This window comes from Episyrphus balteatus, chromosome 3, assembly GCF_945859705.1.
Source record: "Episyrphus balteatus chromosome 3, idEpiBalt1.1, whole genome shotgun sequence".
Classification (NCBI taxonomy): domain Eukaryota; kingdom Metazoa; phylum Arthropoda; class Insecta; order Diptera; family Syrphidae; genus Episyrphus; species Episyrphus balteatus.
The window spans coordinates 113,857,701-113,884,250 of NC_079136.1; the positions used below are offsets into that span (position 1 = coordinate 113,857,701).

A 26,550-nucleotide genomic window follows, 5' to 3' on the forward strand; every position below is an offset into this window, starting at 1 on the left:
TATTGGAATTAAATTTTTAAAAAAATTATAAAAAAAAAAAAAAAGTTCCAACAATTAAAGAAAAAAAACCAAACATTTTTTGTAATACAAAAAATCAAATAGAAGTTAAAACCATTTAAACAGGTGTTTTCCTTATTTAATGAAAAGATATAATGCTGTTTTACATTGCTTTTAAAGTTTGAGATACAATTAAATTCAAATTATTCTTTTATAAATTCTTTAAGAAACTTTGAGCAACTTTTACCATAAGTCCAAGTACGGTACGTGCGAGCCAGTCCTGTATTTTTTTTTTTTTTTTTTTTTTTTTTGAAAATCTTGTTAAATTTTTATTGAAGAGCAATGTAACTCTTCTGTATAGATAATCAACTGGAAAACAAAAACCTTTAATCACCAATATTAAGGAAAATTACTTCAGCGGTTAGGACCTTATGTGGAGCAAGAGATAGAAACACCCATACATAATTGCAGGTCAATTTTTTTTTCAGATTCTCTTTCATCTTGATGACATGTATGACTGTTATATCGATATCGATTTGCTTACTGATCCCCAGGGGCGTACACACCATTGGGGCAAGAGAAGCGGTGCCCCGGGGCCCCCAACACGCCAGGACCCCGATTGGAGACAATGCACAGAATGCAACTTATTATAAGTAACGAAGCAAAAAGATAGGATATTTGACATGAATCACTTCGGACACAAGAGAGACACATAATATGTCATATCAAAAAATAAAATATTTCGTCAGCGGCCCCATAAAATAGGGTTTTTGAAAGAAAAACTATATATTATCTTGGGGCCTCAAAAAATGTTACTTGAATAATCTTAGCGACCAACAAATGATACATCCGGGACACAAAAAAAAGTAGGGCGTATACGTACTTTTCTTAAAAAATTCGTAAAAAATATTCCATTAAATAGTTTTTTAGGTTTCGATGGCTTAATTGAAAGATAATAATGCCTAGTTACTGGATTCGTACAAAAAGTTTGTCAAATATCATACTTTTAATTTTTTTTATCGAGAAAGGGACTGAAACCCATATTTTTTTTTTTTTTTTGCAAAAAAATTTTTTTTATATAATGGTCATAATTTTGAAAAAAAGATATAAAAAATGTTAATCCAGAAGTGTTTTGACTTAGAAGAAGTAGCATATTGTTCTACAAAAAATTATTTTCTCTGTTGTAACATAAGAATAACACATTAGTTTTGCTATTTATTATTTTGGAACATAACTTTTTGGTATTCATATTTCTTAGTTGTGATGTTTTTGAGACGATAATACTAAAAAAAACATTTTTTAATATTGATTTTCATAGCTTGGGTTCGAAAGGGCTAATGGCGCTGTAAGTAGTAATTACATTAAACATTTTTCTAGCAAAGAGTACTTTATTTAAATTCAACAAAAATGTCAACCCTTTTAGAGCACACTGAGTTCATAATAATAGCACATACAAAAAAAAAACTCACATGCGCATTTGAGTTCGAGCTTCCAAAAAATGAATAATCTCTATCCATATGGTATCTCTGAGATCGACAGCAAGATCTATTAAACAATATATACAATGATAAAGCTGCATTAAATGTATTTAAAAAAAAAAAGTCACTTGCGCGATTGGGCGTGCTTAGCTTGTGTTATATGTATAAAGCAGAATCACTAGCTAGCTATGGTGTACAAAAATGATAATTGTTTTTGTTTTTATTTTCATTTCTTCTCTCATTTGGGGATACATAGTTCTCTTTTAACAAATTGATGATAATAACCAGAGTTACCATTTAATCTGATTGTTAAACAACTCAAAATTTCAATTGCACACTAGAAGAGACCTTTAAAGTATCGTCGAATCGATGATTTGTTTGTTGTCAACAAAATTCTTCCAGTTTAGACAATTTTATTGGAAAGTTAGCCGTCTCCCTTGCTCTTTTTACTCTTGTTAATAAATTTCCGTTCAGTAACTTTAATTGACTTAAATCCGTAATGTTTATTTGAAACCGTTTATTTAGCTTTTTGGTCAGTTATTGGGCACATTCAAGAAATATAAGGGACTTGATTTTATTAATCAACTTCATTTTTCCTAACTTACTTCCCAGTTATTTTCCAATAAAGTTGCCTAAATTGGAAAGAGTTTTTATCAGGTCATTGATCAATGACCCGAAAGTTTGCCAACTGTTTAGTGTCACACGTTTCTGAACCTTTCCATTTCCTCTGATTTCTCTCTACATCAAGTTTCTGGTGTTTGCAAAACTTCGCACTTTTTCCAAAATGGTTTAACCCTTCGAATAATCGGCCTTATAACGAATTCCATATGTATCGGAAATTTTCTACGTTTCCCGAAAAAAAAAAATATTCACAAAATCCGATCGTAGTGAGGATTTGTATGAAATTTTCCATTGCGAACGGATTCCCTGATTGTTTTTCTTTTTGGGAGTCGTAGCAAATTTCTGATACGAATGGAATGATAAGGCCGAATAATAATGAAGAAAATAATAAGTTCCAGATAAAATTTCATCTTTAATACAATTCAAAAAAATTGCGGCAACACTATAATCATTATTTTGCTTTATCCAGTGTTTTATTTTGTTGATGATTTATATTTTTTTTTCTCTGTTTTTAATTTAACTATACAAAATACAAAGAATTTCGTAGACACTGAGTCACGCACTTTGTCATGCTCATGATCAAGATTTCAGAGAGAATTGGCGAGGAAAATAGAGAACACTAAAATCGTTTTTTTTTTAGTTTATTTCTCTTCGGGATTTTTACTATTTTTTTTTTATTCATAATTTTACATACTAGAGGAATGACAAAATTGATTAAAGAACTTTTCCTGAACTCTTGTCGTAATGGTACGACTGTCAAAACAACATTTGTCAAAATGTCTGTTTTTTTGACTGCGCTCGTAGTAAATTTATTGCTTTGGGATTCATTCGTTTCTTAGAAAATTGATAATGAGTGTAGGAAGCAAAAATATGTATTAATAATTTCTATTATTAATTTATTTCTAGTTCTCAAGCGATCTCATGGATATACTCATGCATGAGATATTTTACACTGAGCGAGAGAAGCTGAGTCGGAAATTACGACTTTTGCGTTCTCTCAAAATTAGCATGTTCGTTTTTCACTATTTAAAATCTACCAAATCTTCAGAAAAAAAAAAAAAAAAACAGATTACCTTTAGATGTGTTAGCCAAGCTATCATGCGTGTAATTGATCAGAAGAGAACATTGCTTTAAGCGAAAAGTGGCGTTTCAATGATGCGTAAAGGAAATTGATGATCAAGGCAATGCACTTATATTTTTAGAAGAAAAGGTAAAACGAAGTACATAATATAATAATGAGTCATATTTGGTCTGTGAACCATTGGAATTGTTATTTGTTTTGTGGTGCAAAACACATAATCTAATCAAATTTTGGTTTATATGAAGTGCAGCTCTTTAAATATTTTTAATTACATTTTTTGTTTGTTTATTGGGGACGTTATTTAGGCTGTTGGGATGCGTCAATAGCACCTTGTTGCCAACAAAATTAAAAAGGCGATAATAACGTCAATATCTTTGAAAAAGTATAGAAACGAATTTCGCAAAAAGTAATTTTAATTATACATATACAATACATATATGGTATAGGGTATTTGGGGTGTATACGTACTTTTTTTAAAAATAAAATACTCGTTTGGTTTTTTATTTCATAAAGACATTAATCTTAAATGGAAAGCTATAAAAAACTGTTCCCTTATTAGAAAAGTAACAATAAAATAATAACGTCTTATATTTTTGTTTTGTATGAAAACTAAAAGATATTCCTTTTATATAATTTTAGTTGAAAGGAACTCAAGTAGGTAAAATGAAATCAGTCTTGATTTTGTGTCATTTGATTTTTCATGAAAGAGAGTCTTAAATTCATGTATTTTAAATACTTCAATTTTAAAGTTCAAGTGACCTCAACTCCAAATTTATAAAGCGTTTCGCCCAGGTACGACAGTGGGCTCATCAGTTAGATCTGTCGTCCCCTTACTAAGACGCCTTATTTTTGGTCGATGTTTACCGACACTATAGTGGAGTAACTAAAGCTCAAAAATTGGCAATATTAGGGAACCCGGCCGAACAGCTTAGATTTTGATGATCTTTTTTTTCAAACGTCGGTAATTAAAAATACTTTAAAGTCTATAGATTAAAAATTGCCGGTGTTGCCGTTTTGATTTTTTAAATTTAATTGAAGATTTTTGTGAACAAAAACAAATTTTTTTCAAATATTTTTCTTAAATTTCATAAATTAATTGATGCCAAAAGATTGTCTAGGAAATTCAAGAAAAAAAAATATATGGGAGTGAGGGACAATCTTCCATAGCTCAAGCAATAGATGCAATTTTCTTATTAATTGACTTCAAACACAAAAAAAAATATTTGAACACAACGGCAACACCTACAATATTCAAATAAAACATTTTTTTAAAGCTAGAAGCTTAGTCATATATGTAAAATTAAAATTAAGTTAATTGAATGAACGGCTTTTGAAAGAATGGTAATTGAACTCAGATTTTTGAAAAAAAAAAATTATTGAAAAAATTTTAACATGTCGTTTTTTAAACTTGGTCGTAATATAAAATGCATTTATTTTCAAATTTTTTTGGCCGCATTTATTATGATTTCAAATTATAAAAGGAAATGTCAATATGTATTACGGTTTATGAAAAAAATTAAAAAGTATTTCATTTTCGAAGAACTTTTTTTAATAAAAGTTTTGAAAAAAATGTAACTTATTTTTTTTTAAAGTTCAACATCTAAACATAAAATTATTTTTTATTCATTTAATAACCCTTACTGTTGAAAGTTATATAGCAAAAATTTAAAGTTCCTATTTACCACAGTCTTTGAGAAAATTAATTATTTCAATGTAAAAATTCAGTTTTAATAAAAAAAAACCATTGAAATTGAAGTAATTTTTCATTTTTTTTTTTCAAGTGTGATATATTTTACCTTTTTTGCTTCGAAATTCAACTGATAATATTTATGGCCAAAAATTTTTTTTAAATAAATTCATATTTTATTAGAAAAAGTTTGGGAAAAAATCATTTTAAATTTTTCTAATAACATTTTTTTTTTAATTCTGAGTTTGAGGACCATTTTTTCAAAAAGTCTTGATTAAATTTAGTGGATTTAAATTTAAGAGATAAGAATGAGCCTCTGGCTTTTTAAAAATATATATTAAAATCTTGTAGGTGTTGCCGTTGTTTTCAAAATATTTTTTTTGTGTTTGAGGTCAGAATGTTAGAAAATTGCATTTATCGCTTAAACGATGGAAGATTGTCCCTTACTGCCTTTTATACAGTGCTGCTAAAAACATTCCGGATTTTTTTGTCATTTTCATCAATGGAAATTTTATAACTCAAAACTGGAACCAAACATTGTTTTAATATTTTTTCTAGGTCGTTTGTATATCAGTTACGCAATTTCAGCAAAAAATTATGATCTTTAGTACACACAAAAATTTAAAAAAATTAAAAATGAAGTAGAGTTAGAATTTCGGCTGTGAAAAACTAACCGGATTTTTCAAGGATTTCGATTCTCAGTATTGAGTTAACGGTTTTAAGTATCACTTCAGTAAAATTTTTGTTTGCAAAGACGAACAAAGTTGTTAGCTTTGTGAATTGTATAAAATATTAAATGTAATACTAAAAATAACGCGTTATAGACATCCAATTCGTTACGAAGTCTTAAAACACTTTCAAGTCGAAATAAAACAAAATGTTATCCATTAAGGATGTTGCAAATTGCAACTTCAAGTGAGTATTATATCAAAAAACAGTAAAAAGGCACAAAATCAGTTGAATCAGATCACTTTAATGGGTCCCATCACAAAATAGCCCTAAAAACTGATAGGCGAATAAAGAGTTTTTTGATTAAAGATCCTTTTGCGACTTCTAAAACGATTGGTGAGGGGTTTATCTGCCTTTATCTGTACTTGAACATTAATTACAGTCAGAAAGGTGTGAGAAATTTTGATCTTTATGTCTTTCGGTTCGGAAAAACACCATTCCATAATAGTAAGCATTGACTAAAAAGGAAGGCAATGAAAGGATCTTAAGAAACACTTTAAATATTAAAATGAAAATACTTTATCTGGTTGTATTTAGAAGAAATCATCTGTTTTGCTGGATAACAAAACCGAAAAATATCCTTTTTAGTGATAAAAGCAATTTTTAATTGTTTTATTCCGAGTGTCAAATGGAAGCCAGGCGCTCAAACATGCACATGTTTGAAACCAACAAAATATACTCCCTACCATGAACACAGCGGAGGATCAATGATGGTTTGGGTTTTTTTTTTTCAACTGCAGGCTCTGGCCGTACACCAAATCAACGGAATAATGGATCATTTAATGAAAAGAGAGATGTTGGAGTCGATAATGACTCCGTAAAAGCAGAAAAAAAACGTCTTTACATGCAAGTTATGATGCCAAAAATTCTTAAAAGCTCGTAAAACAGTAGTTTAGGCCAGACAATACTCCTGGCTTAGAATAGCAGTAACAATTATCCGACTTGAACCCGATTAAAAATTTTTGGGCTATCTTAAAGTGACGATTAGTGAAAAGAAAGCACACCTCAGAAACTAACGTACTTGTGGCTTTAAAAAATGACTAGGTGCATATTCCTTGTCTATTTTATTTAATTTGGCCGACTCCAAGTCTCCTTGGTGCCGAGCAGTCTTCAAAAACAAATGTTACTGAACAAAATATTAATATTGAACCCTAACATTAAAAAATTCGGTTAGTTTTTCACAGCCGAAATTCTGACTCTACTTCATTTCTAAATATTTTAAATTTTTGTATGTATTAAAGATCCTTATTTTTTGTTAAAATTGCGTAACTGATTTATAAACGACCTAGAAAAAATATTAAAACAATATTTGGTTCCAGTTTTAAGTTTTAAATTTTCAATTGATGAAAATGACAAAAAAATCCGGAATGTTTTTAGCAGCACTGTATATTTTCCTTAAATTACCTAGAGAATCTTTTGCTATCATTTGTTTTATGAAATTTATGCAAAAAAATGGTTTTGTTAAAAAAAAATTAATTTTAATTTTAAAAAACAATACGGCAACACCGGCAATTTTTAATCTATAGACTTTAAAGTATTTTTAATTACCTACGTTTGAAAAAAAAATCGTCAAAATCAGAGCTGTTCGGCCGGGTTCCCTAATAATTTGCTTTAGTTACTCTACTACTATACATATAAAACTCACAGCATGAATATATTGTGAATTTTAACTGATGAGTCCACTGTCCTACCTGGGCGAAACGCTTTATAAATTTGGAGTTGAGGTCACTTGAACTTTAAAATTGAATTATATTCAATCGCTCCACTTCAAATAATTTTAATAATTTTTATTATTTTTGTTATTTTTTCTTCGTTATTGTATTTGAAATGCGTTAAAATATCTTTGAAATATTATGAACCTGCATATTCCGGTTAAACCTTGAAAATCTTGACTGGCGGACACTAAATTTTTCTAGACTTAAGTTTAAAGAAGGTATCTTAGCGCCAGTTGTACAAATATTTAATCCGTGGATCAGCAACTTTTACCTTCTGAAATCGGTAGCAAGGCTGAAGTTAAGCACTGATTCAAGGTTCATATGTATATGAAAAAACAGACACATTCATGCTTGAACCGACGTTGACCCGCAGCTAATCCGCCGAAATCGGTGGGTTAAATTCCTGAACCAAGGCTGATCCACGATTGTACAACTGGCACTTATAGAATGTACACAAAAATTTTTCAAAATGTTCAGTCTACTAGCATTCATTTGGAGGTTGAATCCTTATTGGACTGGACGACTAGTTTTATCGCGATTTCGTAATAAGCCACGTAACGGTTATCTATCTGTAATCTCAATAAAAAGTGAAGAAAATAAATTGTTTTACCTTTTTGACTTTTTTGGTAACAAAGATATGGCAATGAAACAATTAAGCCGAAATAGTAAAAAAAAAAAAAATGAAATGAACAATTCTTTAAATAAATTGATCGCCAAAAAAGTATGCAGTTTTAGAAGAAAAAAAAAAAAAAAACAAAATCGTTAAGAGGCGTTTAAAAAAAAATATTTTTGTATAAATATGTAGGTACATTAGGGTGGGTCAAAAAAATTGAAATTCTTTTTTTTTGATTTTGTACTCCGAAAAATCGATTGCTAGAAAACTCTAGAATATACACACCAAATATGAGCTCTTTATATTAATGGAAAGGTCTTCCGCTTCGCAATTTTCAATTTTTACATCAAGCTTCTTGTAAAAAAAAACATTTTTTATTAATTGACTTTTTAGCAAATTTCTTTACATATTCTTGTAGGAAATTGAACGCTCTACAAAAAAGATCTTATAAACTTTTATCGTTTATCTAACCGTTAAATAGATATTTGAGGTCCAAAAATCGAGAAAATCTTTAAAAATTCGTTTTTTGTTCTTAATTTTGTAACAAATTAAAAAATTATAATAATCAAACGCGCAAGACATATTCTTATAGGAAACATATTGCTCCACAAAAAAGGTCAAATTATTTTTTTTTATTAATATAACCATTCTAAAGAAATTCGAGTTCAAAGTTAAACAAAATTATAAAAACATTTTTTTACGTTTTTGAGAAAATTTAACTGTTCCAAAATCGATATTTGAACTTCATACTTTTTTCTCTTCTTTACGACTCCTGTATTGGGAAATGCAATGGGTGGACCGTTTTTCACCTGAATCTGCACAATAAAATCTGAGTCCATGCATTTTTATAAAATGTTTTTATATTTCCAGTAGCCAAACTTTTCAATTCGCGAATGGTTTTTAAAAAATCACTGGAGCCGTTTTAGAGAAAGCTAAACTTTTCCAAAATCGGTATATGAAGGTACCGTTATTTTTGGTAAATAAAAAATTAATTCCAAAAACCCCTCTGGAGAGTCGCCAAAAAAAACTTGTGTGTCCTTTACTTGGACTACTCATAGTTAGCAAAGTGTTTTCCTAAAGCTCTCAAACACTATGAAAATTAAACTCAATTTTTGAAATCAGAGGAATCAACTGTCTTTAATCCATATAAATCTGTGGAAATAAATTAACAAAAATACACATTTTTCGATTTAATATTATTTTTTATGTAAAAATAAAATAAACATAAAACTTTTTAAAGTATAAAATTAAACAACAATTCAATGTCACTCTTCAGTATTATCCACCTGTACACCCTCATCATCGTCAACAACCATTTCACCAGCCTCAACTCTATCGAAATGCGCTTTCATAAGAATACATTTGGTCATATGACAGCTGCATGGCAACGGATGTTCTACTTTATCTGAATCCTTCACTTCAACTTCCAAATTATATCTGCGTGCATTATCGGCATTCCGTTTCATTGAGATGAAAAAACTAACAGGCTCATCCTTCTCAACATCAATGCAAGCCTCCTCTGGCAACACAACGACACATTGTTTCCAATGTGTGGCAGGAGAATGTGGTTCCGTTGATAATATAACAGAATCTTCTCGATTATCTGCAGGAAAAAGAACCTCAAACCAAATGCATAAACCTTCAAAACGACCTGCATACTCTATCGGAACAACTGAATCAAATTTGATCTCTTCAATTTCCTCCAATGTCACCTCTTCCAGATTCATGAAATGCATAACAGTTCCCTCAGCCAAAAGATCTTCTTTCCCAAGACAACATATTTCTGGTTTTGAGGACTTTTGAGCGCGAAGCTTTTTCGCAAACCTATTCATCTTAATTCCATCGACATTCTCATAGTACTTGTATAAACTCGGGACAGAGCATGGAGCAACGTGTATTGTAGCCTCTTGAGGGAACATAATGCCACCTTCTTTGAGGAACTTATCTCTAGCAAAAATAACCGAATCCAACATTCCTTCGTGGAGTAAATAGAAACCCATCCATTCGGAAACTATGATATCTACTTTATCCATGGAAGCAGGAAGAACGAAATCTTCAATTTTAGATCGAATAACCTTAACAACGGATGTCAATTCGTTTTCTTCGATAACTTCGAGAGCTATTTTAGCTAAATCGGATGCTTCAACAGCATAGACTAATTTGGCTCCAGCTTTGGCGCAGAAGGCTGACAGAATTCCTGTTCCAGCACCAACATCTAGGACAATTTTGTCTTTGAAAAGATGTTTGTTGTTTGATATTGCTTTGGAATATGCCTCCTGTCGAGGTCTGTCTTTAAGCATTAAATCATGGATCTATGGAGTTAATAAATTCTCAAAAGAACTTTATACTAAAAACATGTATTTGTATGATTTACCTCAAGATCTTGGTACTCTTCAAAGTATTGTTCAATTCCCGAGTCCATTTCCATTTTATAACAAAAAAATATTATTTTTAAATGAAAAATCGGCAAATTAATTTGTTGTTGAAAAAGGAAACAAATTAAAAACAACGTGCAGGTGAACTGTCACTGGTGATTCTTTTTTTTGTGATAAGAAAAAGTGCTGCCAATGCTCAATTCCTTTTGTGTCGTGTCGCTGTTGTCGCGCCTGAATCGCAGAGGGTGTATTTGGTAAAATCTAGTACTCAGATCGCGCTACCCTGCAAACCAAACCTCAGTAGTTTAGGGGAAATTACAACCACCAACAAAGTCTTTACTTTGTAGATGTATGTGTTTCCTTATTTATCAAAACCTCTCCCCTCAAAATATTGTAGTTTTGTTTCTCCTGAAAAAAATAAACTCTTTGGTAAATGGGAGGAAAAGAGTGCGATGTATGCAATGCTCAAGGTTTTCTCTCTTTTGTAATGGCGGCTCGCCATTTTCCTGCATTTCTAGTGAAACCTTGATAGCCACAGCAACATTAGCTAAGCAAAAAAAAAAAAATGTCTGTGCTCCAAAATAAAACAATTTAATTTGAAAAAATAAATATCGTCTTAATCAGTGTTATTTGTGAAAATTATTTTCAATACACAATGTGTAGTAGCACAAATTCTTCGGCACGCCACAAAAATTCCACCACCATTTCTTTCCATCATCAAAATGCACAACCTCAGCCTTGTGCATTTAGAAAAATTAAAATAAAAAAAATGATACAAAACCACCACCAATGGATTTGGAAAATATAGGTATGCTTATTTTAAAATTAATAAATTATATAATTGTTGATTTTTCTGTCTTCTAGTGGAGATCAATTCCAGACATCAATGACTGAGCACTGAGTTTACAGTTCGAAATTTTCCTCCACGCCATCCAGAACGAGTGAAACGAATCTAATGTTTAGTAGAGACTACAATACTTGAGTGTGATCCACATTTCACAGACTTGTAGTGTAAGTTAAAGAGATTCCCTTCTGCTCTTTGTGAAGCTGATGGTACTATTTTTTTCTTTCTCGCTCTAATCCTAGACAAAACCATCATTCAACAATTCTATGTCGAGTATAAAAATGACGTCAGAGACTCCTTGCTCGCCACAGTATTGGATGCAGTCCGTTCGAGTGGCAATCAAGATGTGCAAGTTCGTATTACAAATACATTGCTAGGAAAGCATTTTGTTCCCCTCAACAGTTGTGTGCATGAAGCGACTCTCCTTCGTTTAGTGAAAAAGAATTTCCAAAATTCCTGACGTAGATGTAAGATTTAAGAGAAATTCAACGCCAACATTCCTCATAGAAGTCTGAAGTAAAGTGTCACACAAGACGTTCATGTTTTGATATATAATTCGACTGAATAAATCTAAATCTCTAACCAAAGTTTTAACTTCAGAGTTTATTTGTAATTTCATGTGTAGTTTCAAAAGGTTTAGATTTACTAGGAACAAACTACTTCTCTTACGTACAAATTTCACCACTTAATTATACGTACTTCTAGATTCAAGGAGCCATATGGAGTTTCAGTAGTTTTTCTGTAGCTAAAAAAGTACTGGAAAATGTACATCAGAAGCACTTCCAGATGTGCTTCGCTGATGTAGTTTTGAAGTACACTTGTCTGTACTTTTAATGGAAGGGAAATTCATTTCATCTTGCATGCAAGAAAGAGATAGATGCTTCACGTATTCTTATATACAGAAAGTATATAACTGAGTTTTTTCCCGAGCTCCTATCTTTTTTCAGTGGAAAAGAAGTACTTCTTTTACGTACATATTTCGCCGGTTTTTTCTGTAGTTCTACGTTTGCTGGGTAGTAACAGGCTTCAGATAAAATTTTTCGATAATTTGTATGGGAGCTAAAATTTACCTCGAGCAGCGTACCAGGTTTTAAGCTGTACGCTGTTCGCGCTAAATTTTAAGCCTGGTACGCTGCTCGCGCTAAATTTTAGCTCCCATACAAATTATCGAAAAATTTTATCTCAGCTAAAATGGATCCCATACAAATTATCGATAACTTGTATGGGAAATTTATCTCATCTAAAGTTTAGAGCGAGCAGCGTACCAGGCTTAAAGCCTGGTCTGGTACGCTGTTCGCTTTGCATTGAATTTTTTTTTGTTCAAGCCTGGTACGCTGCTCGCGCTAAATTTTAGCTCCCATACAAATTATCGAAAATTTTTAGCCGAGATAAAATGGATCCCATACAAATTATCGATAACTTGTATGGGAATTTTATCTCAGCTAAAATTTAGCGCGAGCAGCGTACCAGGCTTCAATGTAGAAAATTTTTTTTTACAATCAAATTTTCTTATCAATGCAAAATATTTTTAATTGCAGTACAAATTTTAGCTCCCATACAAATTATCGAAAATTTTTAGCCGAGCTAAAATGGATCCCATACAAACTATCGATAACTTGTATGGGAGTTTTATCTCCGCTAAATTTTAGCGCGAGCAGCGTACCAGGCTTTAGTTTCAAATCCATTTTTTTTTTAATTGATGTTTTTACAACCCTGGTTGTGAACTCCTTCAGAGCGATCACAAATTCGAAAGTTTTTGTGAAAACCTAACAAAATCAAATCAGCTCACCTTTTTTGAGGTTCTCATAACTTGGGAGGTTTGCCAGAAGAGGGCTTTAATGTCGTTTTCTATTGACGAATCTCAGAATGAGATTTGTGAATTTGACAGCTGAAAGGGGGGGTGAAGAGGGGAAATAGTGGACAAATCTCAGATTTCATGATCTATTTGCGTCATGAGATTCAAAAAAATGACAAAAAAATGAATCTGAGATTCAAGAATCTGATTCTGGATTTTTATCAAGATTCACGCATACAAACACACGCACTTTCACACACACTCCTCTGTTTGACATTTGTCTGAACATTTGTTGTTGTTTTATTTTTTTTATACGCACAGATTTCGCACACAATTACAAAACTAGATTTCAGTGGAAAATCTGAGAATTTTACACAAAAATCTCAAAAGTCAATAGAAAACGACATAAGTAAAGCCTGGTACACTGCTCGCGCTAAATTTTAGCTGAGATAAAATTCCCATACAAGTTATCGATAACTTGTATGGGATCCATTTTATCTCGGCTAAAAATTTTCGATAATTTGTATGGGAGCTAAAATTTAGCGCGAGCAGCGTACCAGGCTTAAGGCTTAAATTTTAGAGAGAAATTTGTATGGGAGCTAAAATTTTTCTCTATCTGCTTCAAATAAAGAAACAAACATTTGCATCAGTATAAATTTTGCTTGTAGTTATATAAAACTACTTTTTTTTTCTATTTTTAAAGTTTTAAACCCCACTAAAGCTTAGTAAAGGCTTGGCCACACCGAAGGGTACATACGGTAGCGGTACGGGTAATTGTATGAAAAAAATTCCACATCTGAACGTTGATGTGTCAGTTTTGAATTTTTTTCATACAAGTACCCGTACCGCTACCGCATGTACCCTTCGGTGTGGCCAAGCCTTAAAGGCTTGGCCACACCGGAGGGTACGCGGTAGAGGTACAGGTAACGGTACGGGTATTTGTATGGAAAAAATTCCAAACTGACACATCAACGTTCGGGTGTGGAATTTTTTTAATACAAATATCGTTGCCGCTACCCTTACCGCTACCGCGTACCCTCCGGTGTGGCCAAGCCTTAAGGCTTGGCCACATTGGAGGGTATGCGGTAGCGGTACGGGTAGCGGTGAGGGTACTTGTATGAAAACAATTCCAAACTGACACATCAACGTTCAGGTGTGGAATTTTTTTAGTACAAATATCGTTACCGCTATACCGCATACCCTCCGGTGTGGCCAAGCCTTTAATGCTTTTGATGCGAAACGAAAAATTCCATACTAAAATAAAATTGCACAATGAAATTGTGATCCAATTTCGTTCTTCAGGTATTTTTCGTAAACATGTTCGCTGTTGACTTTATAGACTTCAAAATTTTTCGTTTCGCATCGGCAGCGTACTGGGCTTAGCCTGGTACGCAGCTGAAGCGAAAAGAAATTTTCCATACAAAATTTCGTTAACGAAATCTTGAACGAAAAATTTCGTTTTGCTTTTCGTGTTTCAAGCCTGGTACGCTGCTCGGGCTAAAATTTAGCTGAGATAAAATTCCCATACAAGTTATCGATAACTTGTATGGGATCCATTTTATCTCGGCTAAAAATTTTCGATAATTTGTATGGGAGCTAAAATTTAGCGCGAGCAGCGTACCAGGCTTCAGTACGCAGCTCTAGCGAAAAATTGGAGAGTTTTCACTGATTTGTCACTTAATTTTTACTGTTCTGTGCATTTCTCTTGACTCCAAGAGCAGTGTTGATGGTTTTTTCACTTTTAATTCATTTATTTCTTGCTTTAAAAATTATTTTGTGTTGATTTTTCTTGATTTTAAATTAATTTTGAATTTTTTTTATTTTGACTTTGAAAGAATACTCGATGATATTTTTTCGTTAGCATTTTCGTTGTCGACTTTGGAGACTTGAACATTTTCGTTTCGCATCAGCAGCGTACTAGGCAGCGTAAGTGACGAATGAGTGAAAACTCTCCAATTTTTCGCTAGAGCTGCGTACTGAAAAACGAAAAGCAAAACGAAATTTTTCGTTCAAGATTTCGTTAACGAAATTTTATTTGAAAAATTTCTTTTCGCTTCAAGCCTGGTACGCTGCTCGCGCTAAATTTTAGCTGAGATAAAATTCCCATACAAGTTATCGATAACTTGTATGGGATCCATTTTATCTCGGCTAAAAATTTTCGATAATTTGTATGGGAGCTAAAATTTAGCGCGAGCAGCGTACCAGGCTTCAGCTGCGTACTAAGCTTCAAGTCGCAAATAGATCATGAAATCTGAGATTTGTCCACTTTTTCCCCTCTTTTCACACCTTCTTTCAGCTGTCAGATTCACAAATCTGATTCTGAATCTCGTCAATAGAAAACGACATAAGCTTAATGGCGTTTTTAATTGGCAATCCAGAATTGTTCTTCGATTCGGAATCCCATTTGAACAGTTTTTTTTATTCCGAAAGAATCTGAAGTTTGGTGTAAATATATTGGTTGAGTTTGAAATGTGTCACATATATGTGTATTCGCTCCAAATTTCATTTGTCTTTTGGTCAAGTGTGACATCTGACATTTAAATCTATGAATGTGTGAGTGATACTGCTTCTGATTCTGTTTTTAAAACCAGAAGAGAAATTCTCTTTTTTTTTTCAGAATAAGAACTGTCAGTATTGCCCAATTGAACGCATTCAGATTGCTTTTTTTTGCTTCCAGATTGCCAATTAAAAACGCCATAAGAAAATGTTACACTTTTGCAACGATACAAGACCATTTGCATCGAATCGTGAATACCCCTATTATGTTTTGTTTCTTTCAGAAAACTACTCATTTCAATATACGGATATAATTTATTAATACATTTTTTCATTAAAAATTACCAAATGAGCAGCTAGCTTTAAAAGTAATTCAAATTCTACTGAACGCACTCATTTGAACGAAAATAATACACAAAAAAAAACACCCCTCCTCAACATCCCTGCACAAATATTTGACTTTTCGCATGTAAAAAAAAAAAGAAAAAAAAATTGGCACAGCTGTAAAAAATTCTAATTTGTGCGTCCTTCTTGGTAGGAAAGGAGGGAAAGTCAACATTTTTCGTCTTCATCAAATTCTTTGCAAAAACTAAAAATCGTGCATGCTTTTTTTTCTCTGGATTAAAATTTATACACATTTGTTTGATTTAAATTTTTCTTTAAAACAAATTGTTATATCCTCTTAAAAATTGCACAACTCAAATCATTTCAAAGATAACACAGACAAAATTGAACATAAAATTCATTGAAGAAAAATACATGAGAAAAAATTGAAAAAAAAAGATGTCACAATCGTCACCCATTTCCAAAACGACCATTAACGATTTGCGTCAATTTCGTTTACAAAAAGCTGCTTCAATAACTGGTAAATAAATTTATTTATATTTTTTTATTTTTAAGTTTGGTTAGAATTTAAAGTTTTGCTAAAATGGATTTGCAGAACGTATTCCTGGTAAAAAACGTATCGCCGTTCTGCCCGATAGCGATGACAGCGGCACTGAAACAGCAGCCGATAATGTTGCAAAGAAAACCAAAATTGAACTTACAATATTGGACAAAGAACAGCGTTTCGCCGCTGCGGCAAAGATTTCGCCACAATATGATACAATGGTAGGTCCTTTAGCTTATGTCATAGAATATCCTTTAAGGTTTTTATTCTTTTTCAAAAGGACATTCAAGATTCGCTGGTTCGAAATAACTGGGATGTTTCGAAATCAGTGTCGTATTTAAAAGAACATGCAAAACCTAAAGCTCTTGGAGCTGTTAAATTGGGTCCATCAAATTCTCATTCGTCATCGTCGACAGCGACATCTGGAGGGAGTTCTACGACAAATGGTAGTTCTCGTGGACATCGTCCACCTAAATCTCGTCGTCATTCGCGGTCATCGGACGATGATGATGAAGATTCGCGAGATGGTTACAAGAAGCAACAGAATGCTCTTGTTTATGACAGTGATGAAAGCGATACAGAATCTAAAAATAAAATGACCAAACAGAGGCAGGCTGTGCTGGACTTTTTCAATAAAGCCGGCAGTTCTGAATTGTTGACGGTTAAGACTTGCTCGGATAGGAAAGTAGCAGCTATTCTTGAAGTGAGGCCGTTCACAAGTTGGGGTGACTTGCGCAGAAAAGTACAATCGCATAAAGTTTTGAATGGGGAATTACTGAATTACTGCCAAGAATTGATTAATAAACAAAATAATGTTGCTGAATTGCTGTCAAAGTGTAAGAAGTTGGTTAAGAAGCTGGAGGCTGCGGTTGAAGCTGGAGCAGGAATCACAGAACAACCGAAATTACTTAATAAAGAGTAAGTTGGTTTCTTAATACATATATTTACATTTCCCTTTATGACTTTTATGGATTTTATGTAGGTTAATTGAATCATTTATTTTCAAAACATGATAAGTCCATGATTTCAAATTTTTTAGGAGAAGAAAAAAATGTTCTATTTTATTTTGTTAAGTGTAGCAAAATGTATAAAAAATATATTTTGTAGAACTTTTACCTAGCTACAGAATATCGTTTGGTATTTATTTTTTGGACCGATTGCTTAAAATATAAAAAATAAAAACGATTTTGGACTTATCATACTTTGAAAATAAACGAATGTGAAATTAGTTTTAAAATTAATATACAATTTTTTTAAAGCCTCATTCTATCAAACAATTGCATTTGGGAATAGAATATAATGTTTCGAGTAGTTATTTTACTTGAAAGACGCTTTCAACTTAAGATTTTGAGTCAGTAGTCAGCTTCTCTATGTGTAGTCAATTACTCATAAAAAAGTTGCAGTTTATTTTCAAAAGATGATAAGTCCGGGACTTTTATGATGTTTTGACAATAAACATTTTTTTCGCTTAGCTGTAAAATCGAATATAGACTGAGTAGATGCTTCATATTTTGAAGGCAGGTGTGGTTATCCCCCAAGAACATATTCAGTTAAAAAAACGAATTTTGATAAAAAGTGGACTTATCATGTTTTGAAAATAAACGATTCAATTAATAGTGTTAACGAGTGTTTTCAAGTCGCGTTCAAGTGGTTAGAAATAAAATAAACAACTGGGTCGCACAAACTTGCTCTTAGGGTTAAAGTTGCTTAAATGTTTAAAAGTTTTTTAATAGAAATTTAGATAATTTATATAATAATTTTTTCAAAGGAAAAAAACAACATCTAAAAACAAATTGAGCACCAAAACAAGTATGCAATTTGATTTCTTTTAATAAAATGCATTTTTAGAAGAAAAAAAATTAATACTTATAGCCTGGTACGCAGCTCGCGCTAAACATTAGCTCCCATACAAATTATCGAAAAATTTTATCTGAGCTAAAATGGATCCCATACAAATTATCGATAACTTGTATGGGAATTTTATCTCTGCTTTTTAGCCGAACAGCGTACCAGGCTTATTGTTTTAAAATAATTTTTGAAAAAAAAAATCAAAAATAAAATTGGTATGCCATTTTCTAGAAATTACTAAAAAACATCTCAAATTAAAATTTCAAAAAATTCCATGTCCCGTTTTCTAAAATTTGATTTTTGTTTTAATTCCTGATTTATTAATACTTTTGTATACAAAAATTTGTTGAAATTGGATTAATAGTTTGGCAGAAAATCAGATTTAAAAAAAAATGGTTTTATGCCAGACACCGTCAATAATGATTTTCTAAAAAAAAAAAAAAAATTTCCATGAAAAAATAAACCTTGCCTAAAAACTAACATTTGAATTTTTTAAACAAAATCGTTGGAGCCGTTTTCGAGAAAATTAAACTCTTCCGAAATTGGTATATGACAGGTATCGTGATTTTTGGTCCCAAGAAATTAATTCCAAAGACCCCTCTGGAGAGGGGTATTGTTTAGATTTTCAAAATCAGGCCTATCATTGCAAAATTTGGGGCCCCCAATGTCTATCAATGATATATGTAGATTCTGTGATTGACCATTCTGAAATGTCTACTTACGTGAATGACAAGAAAATCTTATAAATAATTTCTAAACCAACTGATGCATTGCCTCTGCAAACCGTTGTAAATATTTTTTTTGCTTGGTATCAAAAAAAAAAATAGAACTTAATGTTGCTAAATGCCACGCAATTACTTATTCTCTTAATAGATTAGATTAGATTAGAAAATAGATTTTATTGCAATCATAAGTACATTTTTGAATTCGGTTAACAAATCTTTAAAGACATGGCAAAAGCCGTCTGCCAGATTGACAACTTTATGATTTCAATAATAAATAAAATGCACGACTGGGTCGCACGAACATGCTCTTAGAGTTAAAGTTGCTTAAATTTTTAAGACTTTTTATATAGAAATTTGGAAAATGTAGGTACCTCCTATATGTATAGGTACAAAAAAAAATTAAAAAAAAATTAAATTCGTTTTTTAAAAAAATAAAATAAAATCTTAAATAAAATTGCCCTCCTAAACAAGTATGCAGTTTTGATTGATATATTAAGATGCATTTTTAGAAAAAAAATTTTTCAAAATCGTTAGAGCCGTTTTTTTTAAAACTAATTTTTTATAAATCATTTTTTGGAAAAAAGTTTTAAAAAAAATTTGTATTCCATTTTGTAAAAATCACTAATCAACATCTAAACACAAAATTTAAAAAAAAATCAATGTCCTGTTTTCGAAAACTTGACTTTTCAAAAAAAAAAAATTTCAAAATGTTTTTAAAAATCCAAAAATATTTTTTTTTAAATTTTATTTTGAGCTTATATTGAAATTATATAAATGCTTCTTCACAAAAAGTTTCGTTGAAATCGAATAAGCAGTTTCGGAGATAATCGGATTTGAAAAAAAACGGTTCTATTGTGATTTTCAAAAAAAAAAAAAAAATTATTAGAAGTTAGACCTTGTCTTTAAACTTATATTTGAATTTTTTAAACACGTTGGAGCCGTTTTTGAGCAATTTTAATTTTACTAAAATCGGTATATGACAAGTACCTACCGTTATTTTTGGTCCAAAAAAATTAATTCCAAAAACCCCTCTGGAGAATCGCCAAATAATGCTACATACCAAGTTTGACATCAATCGGTCCATCCGTTTAGGCTGTAGCTTCGTTTACAGATAGACATACGGACAGACTGATAGACTGATTGACTGACAGACGGACTTGAGGGACCCACTTTTTTGGCATTCTCTACCATCGTAATGTCATGGAAAAATGGGGTGTTTTCATAAACTTCGGAAATCTGCGTTAGTACAATCGTCTTTCTGATTTGCTGCATTAATGAACACACCAATTCTGCAGAATGTTTGCAGGCCTGCGTTGGTACAATTTTCAGCAGTCATTGAGTGTTCATAAACGCTGAAAAAAAATATAAAAAATGACCACAGAATGAGTTTTGTTTAATAAGAAAACAAATATTTACTTTTTATTTTCCGAAAATATTGTTTTTAATAAAACGAAAAATTTGTAAACCGTGTTACATTAGGATGGCTCAAAAAAAAAAAAAATACATACGTTGTTCTAAAAAAAATTATAAAAACACCGAGTGGTTCACATTTGAAACAAATTATCTATGGAAAAAATATTTTTAATTAGGGTGTTCAAGAAAGTTTTCTTTTGAATTTGGTTGAATTCCAAGCGTAAATGTAAAATATACCATTTTTCTGAGCCCCCTAGTTCAAAAATACCCACCCCAATTTTACATTGTATTTCATAAACCATGTTTTACAAACTGAAAGTTAATTTTTTTTTATTAATTAAAAAAAAAAATGACCCACCCTAATTGAAATTTTTTTTTCTTCGATAATTTGGTCAAAACAATATCCACGTTGATTTTTTTGGAATTCTTCAAGCAACTTTAGAAGATAACATTTTTTAGAGCCACCCTAATACGAAAAAAATCAATATAAACTCATTATCTCAAAAAACACGATTTAGAAATATTCTGTGTCATTAAAATTTAAATTTTTCGAAAAATGAAAAAAGAAACATTTTTTGAACCACCCTAATTAATTAATATGTTTGCTTTTCATTTTTTTTTACCATATTTACATTTATTAATAAAAAAAATCGAATCAAGAGTCAAATAAATTTCTTCGTGAGTTCTGCAGCAATAAAATTTTGGCTGCGCAATCTGCCCGATGTTGACGACATAATGACGTTTATGAACAGCAGGACTGCAGTTGGACTAAGTTAGTCAGATCGCAGATCTGACTTTATGAACACAACTAACGCAGGCCTAAGTTAGGCAGACGTTTATGAAAACACCCATGCTATCTCAACTTTTTTTTTTTTGTACGAATGCATAACTTGATATATAGTACCTATATCGCAAGTAAAAATTTATAAATAAGTGCACTAGGTTTGCAGTACATTTTTTTCATTTGGTTACAAATTTAATGCTGATTTCACAAAGTTGTAAAGAGCCGGCCAATCACGTCCGTTCAGTATATCAATAACTTCATCCTCTTCATAATTAGCTTTTCCCAAGTGTAGTTTTCTTAATTCTTTAACGCCTATAAAGTGCATGGTATCTTCACGGGTTTTCAAGTTACATAAGGAGCATGTGATAGGCAAATCCGGTCGGTGGGGTATGTAGTTTAATGGCAGTTACTCTCCTCTCACCTTAACCCCTTGTAACCCAAAATCGTAAATTTTAAAATTAATAATGTAAATCGAAAGAGCCCTAGCTATAATAAAACACGTATTTTTTTAAAAATTCAATAAATTCATTATTTGCTTAGTTATTTCGAAATTTACGCAGTAAAAAAAAAAGTTTAAATAATTTAATTTTGTATATATGTAAATGCAAAATTTCAAACAAAAAGCTATCTAATATTTATTTTTAGGCGCATTCCTAAAATCCAAAAATAAAACCCCGTTAGTTTATGCACGAAAAAAATTTTTTCTGAATTTCGTAGTTTTTACATAAATTTGCTTGTTTTCCAAAAAAGCCGAACTTTCAACATTAACTGCCAATTAACAACTATTGGTGCTATTAATTAGAAATATGGCGCATTATTTAGATAAAGCAATTCTTAAAGATTATGTAAGAAGCTTTAAAAGAATAAAAATATGTTTTTTACAGCTTTTGGGCGATGTTTTTCGGTTTGTTACAGAAATGTCACATGGGGCTACTAGGGGTTAAATATGGTTGAGATTTTTACTGCATCGACATTGTTTCTAAAATAGCTAATCGAGCTTAGGTCGTGTTCAAGTTTCGAATAGTACCTTCTATAAATTGATGATTGATGATTGAGCTTCTTCAATAAAGGCTTTATGCAGTTTTTCATCAAGATTCATTATTATTGTGAAGTTTGACTCTTGTTTCCTGTAGGTTATTCTCTTAATAGATTTGCATATCTTGGTTCCTTCTTCACGGCGCGGCGCGCGGCGTTTGGCTTTAGACTGACTTAACCCTCTACTGCATGAATTAATATTAGCGGACGAAAAAATTAAAAAATGCTTTACATGGGTTATTTGGGTTGTTTCAAAACGGTTTTCATTAAAAAAATTTGTTTAAATTAATTTGTTTAAAAAATTTGTTTATCAGCCAAATTTGGCTTCGTGTGCATTAAGGGGTAAGAAATTTTACTAATTTTATTTGTTCAGATTATGTAAAGAATACAATTTAAATTATCAAAAGATAAATTTTTATCATTTAAAAACAAAATAAAGTAAAATAAATACATTGCATTACAAAAGGTTAAGAATTAATTCAAATTTGGCTCATTTTAAGCCATAGAACCGAGAAAAGCTATTTGTTTTTGCCTTTATATATATTTTTTCTGGTTCACATTCTTTTCACTGTCGAAGTAAGTCTTGCTCCAACATTTTCACCCAATCCCAGATCTTAAAAAAACTAAAAAGTAATTAAATGATTGAAAAATATTATAGATGAGCCCCCCTCCCCCTAAAATTTTTGTGGTTACGCCGCTGAAAATGGGGTTAACATGAGAAAAATGTCTCTAAAAGCGAAGGGGTTCCATTTCTGAAGTAAAACATAGCATCCAAGCAAAAAAATAATGTAAAGGAACAAAATTTTCCAAAAAAAAATTTAACAAATTGTGTAGATTTACAACCCCTTAATGCATACGAAGTCAAATATGGCTTCCGTACTTTTTGCCCTCCCAAGACCAGGCCAATAATTTTTTTTCATTCAAAATTGGTTCATAGTATACACAATTAGACAATCGATCAAAAATAAATTTTTAATTCCACTTTACTTACCAAACAAACGCAGTAATTAACACTTAAAGTATGAATATATTCTACACTTTCGATTTCAATGCACACGACTGATCGACTCACCTGTGATCATAAAATACACCTTTATTTTGGGCCAGACATACGAAAAAACTATCTCCAAAGGTGCTCAGAAACACAAAGAAGGGGATTATATTGAATCTTTAACATTTTTTTGTGACAGAGAAGAGAAAAGTGCATACAAACAGACAAAACCATATTTGGCTTCGTATGCAGTAGAGGGTTAAGGAAATATAACCATGTGGTTATTAGTTCCATTTTTTTCCCATCCCCTCACAAAATGCTGTTTTGATTGCGTCACTAGAATAAAGGTAGGCTTTTAAATAAGGTAAAAATGATAAAAAATTGATTTTAGCATAAAAAAGTGAAACGTTGATATTATTTGTGCATTTGAACGAAATATTTACTAAGAGCTACCATTAAGTACCACAGAAAATGCAAAAATAGAAGCTAACATAAAAAATGCACTTCCAACGTATGAGAATAATTCAAAAGAAACGTAAATTAGTGATCAAATGAAAAAGTAAAACATGCGACAGCTTTATAACGAGCCAAGAGAAAAATAATGCAAAACTGCTAGCTCAATATACTTTGGTACTAAAATCGAATGAAAAAGTGGTTTAGTTTGATGAAAATGTGTTGGTTTGTACCTTTATGGAAGTTAAATATTCAAAAAACCTCAAAATGTAGAATAAGAACACTATTATGGTCAAATAAGGTAAAATATAAATTATTTACGGTTGCATTTGAGGAAAACAAATGGGGTGGAGAGTTGTTTTTGGTTTATAAAATGTACCCCAGCGAGAGCGATACCTGGGGTGGAAAGAGGCTGGGGATAATTTAATTAATCAACAATTTAAACTTTTTATAAAATTCGTTTGTTAAAGAAATTCTCATCCAAAAATATCATTTATAGTAACACTTACTCTAAATATGAATAATTTTTTCTAATACTTGGTCAAATGTATTTTCTTATTGCAGCTTTAAACTTGCAGACTATCAAATTATTGGGCTCAATTGGCTAACTGTAATGCACAATCAAAAAATGAATGGCATCTTAGCCGATGAAATGGGTTTGGGAAAAACAATTCAAGTAATTGCATTTCTGGCTTATCTCAAGGAAAACAATTTACAAAGAGGAGCTCATCTTGTTGTTGTTCCGTCATCAACCTTAGACAATTGGGAAACAGAAATACACAAATGGTGTCCAAGTTTAGTTGTGGAAAAATATTATGGAAATCAAGATGATAGACGAAGAATGCGAATACGTTATGCTAAAGAAGGATTCAAAGGATTTGATATTTTACTAACAACGTAAATTGTTTTTTTTTTTTTTTTAGTAATATTTTTATTTAATTGATCCTCTTTCTGCAGCTATCATCTTGTGTCTTCAACTCCAGAAGAGAAAAAGATGTTTCGAGTTTGCAAATTGCACTACGTCGTTTTCGATGAAGCTCACATGCTAAAGAATATGACAACAGCTAGGTATGCAAATTTGATCACCATCAATGCAGAAATGAGAATTCTGCTCACAGGAACACCACTACAAAATAATTTGCTGGAATTAATGTCGCTCCTATGTTTTGTTATGCCGTCATTTTTCGCCAAAAAGATTGATGACATAAAAACGTTGTTTGTTAAGGTAAATCTCTGTGCTAAGCTGTATTTAAGGCATTCAAAAAAAAATCTTTTTCAATTTTATTTTGATAGAAAGTAAAAAAAGAAACTGAAGACGCATCACAGTTCAATGATAATCAAGTGGATCGTGCCAAGCGTATTATGAAACCTTTTGTTCTGAGAAGATTAAAGAAGGATGTGCTCAAGTGCTTGCCCAAGAAACATGATTACATTGTAAGGTTTTTCTTTTCTCTCAAATTCTCTGTGCCAATAAAAATTATGGTTTTTTTTAGCACAAAGTACCAATGACAGCGACTCAAAAGGAACACTATAAGGAACTTGTTGAATACTACACAAATCAAAGAGGTGAAATCACTTCATCGGAAATTGCAGGTGTCTCCATTATGATGGACATGAGGAAGGCAGCTAATCACCCGCTTCTGATGAGACACTATTTCAGCGATGAAAGGCTGCGATTCTTCTCAAAGCAGTTGGCTCTTACTGCGAGTTATAAAAAGCAAAATGAGCAGTATATCTTTGAGGAGCTGGCTGTGTTATCTGATTTCCAAGTTTGGCAAATATGTGACAAACACGTAAGATCAATCATTTTCTTCTTTAATTAATAAAATATATATAAATTAATGTTTTTGTGCAGGGCCTTGATGACGTAACAATTCCAAATTCCCTAATTCTTGATTCTGGAAAATTCAATCACTTGGACAAGCTACTGCCAAAACTGAAAGAAGAAAACCACCGAGTTTTGATTTTCAGTCAATTTACAATGGTCTTGGATATTGTTGAAAGGTATTTAGAAATTCGTGGACATGAATACCTTCGTCTGGATGGTAGTACGGCTGTCGAGGAACGCCAAGATATGATCGATGATTTTAATAAAGATTCCCAAATCTTTGTGTTTCTCCTGTCGACCAAAGCTGGTGGCGTTGGTATAAATTTAACTGCTGCCGATACGGCAATCATTCATGACATCGATTTCAATCCGTACAATGACAAACAAGCCGAAGATCGTTGCCATCGTATGGGACAGACTAGAGATGTCAGTGTGTATCGGTTGATATCGGAGGGAACGATCGAAGAGGGTATGCTGGTGGTGGCCCAGGAAAAGCTCAAACTCGAGCAAGATATTAATGCTGAAGGAGAAAATGATGTACAAGAGCAGAAATGCATGGTTAGATTATTACAAATGGCCCTGGGCCTTAATGACAGCGAAAAAGAAACGTAGGAATGATTTTTTATGTTTCTTTTTTTATTATTTTCGAAATTTTATATTGTTAATACGCTAAAAAAAAACAACATTTCTATATTTGTTAAGGATGTTTATTTTTTTTTTTAATTAAGGTAAAATTTTAACATTAAGTTTTATATACGTTAAATTTACAATTTGAATACAAAAAGAAAAATAATAAAATCCCGTATTTATGTTGACATATTTAAACAAACACAGACACAGACCCACAAAATTAGTTTGTTATTCATTTTAATAGTTTTTTTTTTTTTTAATTAATTTAATATTAAAGTTATGAATATTATTGTAAAACAAAATCAGAAAATTTTAAAAACAATAAAAGGCAAGACGTGCTAAGTAAATTATATTTATAAACTTGTAAAAGTAAAGAAATAATTTTTGTTATTTATAAAAATAATTAAGATTAGCGATTTTCAGAAGTTTCTTAAGAAGATTTTTTAACTGTTTACACGTTATTTTGGCATTTATCCTTTTTTTGTTTCGTTTGTTTTATTTTATAGAAGGAAGTACACAAACT

At 31.5% G+C, this 26,550-nt stretch overlaps 2 protein-coding genes and 1 long non-coding RNA gene across 3 annotated transcripts; 2 read left to right on the forward strand and 1 right to left on the reverse strand.

The window, feature by feature from the left end:
* Positions 1–9,102: 9,102 nt before the first annotated feature.
* LOC129916258 (protein arginine N-methyltransferase 6) lies at positions 9,103–10,460 on the reverse strand. The gene is made up of 2 exons (XM_055996107.1): positions 10,296–10,460; positions 9,103–10,233 (listed from the first exon to the last, which is right to left on the reverse strand). The coding sequence occupies exons 1-2, from the start codon at positions 10,347–10,349 to the stop codon at positions 9,187–9,189; spliced, it is 1,101 nt and encodes a 366-aa protein (XP_055852082.1). The 5' UTR covers positions 10,350–10,460; the 3' UTR covers positions 9,103–9,186.
* A 228-nt stretch (positions 10,461–10,688) lies between these two features.
* Positions 10,689–11,734, forward strand: LOC129916259 (uncharacterized). Its single transcript, XR_008772422.1, has 3 exons — positions 10,689–11,104; positions 11,161–11,307; positions 11,383–11,734. It is a non-coding gene; the product is annotated as an uncharacterized LOC129916259 (long non-coding RNA).
* A 4,181-nt stretch (positions 11,735–15,915) lies between these two features.
* Positions 15,916–26,260, forward strand: LOC129915352 (SWI/SNF-related matrix-associated actin-dependent regulator of chromatin subfamily A containing DEAD/H box 1 homolog). Its single transcript, XM_055994851.1, has 8 exons — positions 15,916–16,296; positions 16,372–16,541; positions 16,601–17,238; positions 24,134–24,466; positions 24,527–24,794; positions 24,863–25,003; positions 25,063–25,362; positions 25,425–26,260. Exons 1-8 carry the CDS (start codon positions 16,215–16,217, stop codon positions 26,007–26,009), a joined length of 2,517 nt encoding a protein of 838 aa, XP_055850826.1. The 5' UTR covers positions 15,916–16,214; the 3' UTR covers positions 26,010–26,260.
* Positions 26,261–26,550: the final 290 nt, after the last annotated feature.

What these genes read in the sequence shown, in the direction of transcription:
- LOC129916258 (XM_055996107.1), bottom strand. Translation starts at nt 10,349, where the DNA reads ATGGAAATGGACTCGGGAATTGAACAATACTTTGAAGAGTACCAAGAT. An exon ending in AAGAGTACCAAGATCTTGAG is followed by an intron (nt 10,234 to 10,295) that starts GTAAATCATACA and finishes TTAACTCCATAG; the next exon opens with ATCCATGATTTAATGCTTAA.
- LOC129915352 (XM_055994851.1), top strand. Translation starts at nt 16,215, where the DNA reads ATGTCACAATCGTCACCCATTTCCAAAACGACCATTAACGATTTGCGT. An exon ending in CGCCACAATATGATACAATG is followed by an intron (nt 16,542 to 16,600) that starts GTAGGTCCTTTA and finishes CTTTTTCAAAAG; the next exon opens with GACATTCAAGATTCGCTGGT. An exon ending in TTTGATATTTTACTAACAAC is followed by an intron (nt 24,467 to 24,526) that starts GTAAATTGTTTT and finishes CTCTTTCTGCAG; the next exon opens with CTATCATCTTGTGTCTTCAA.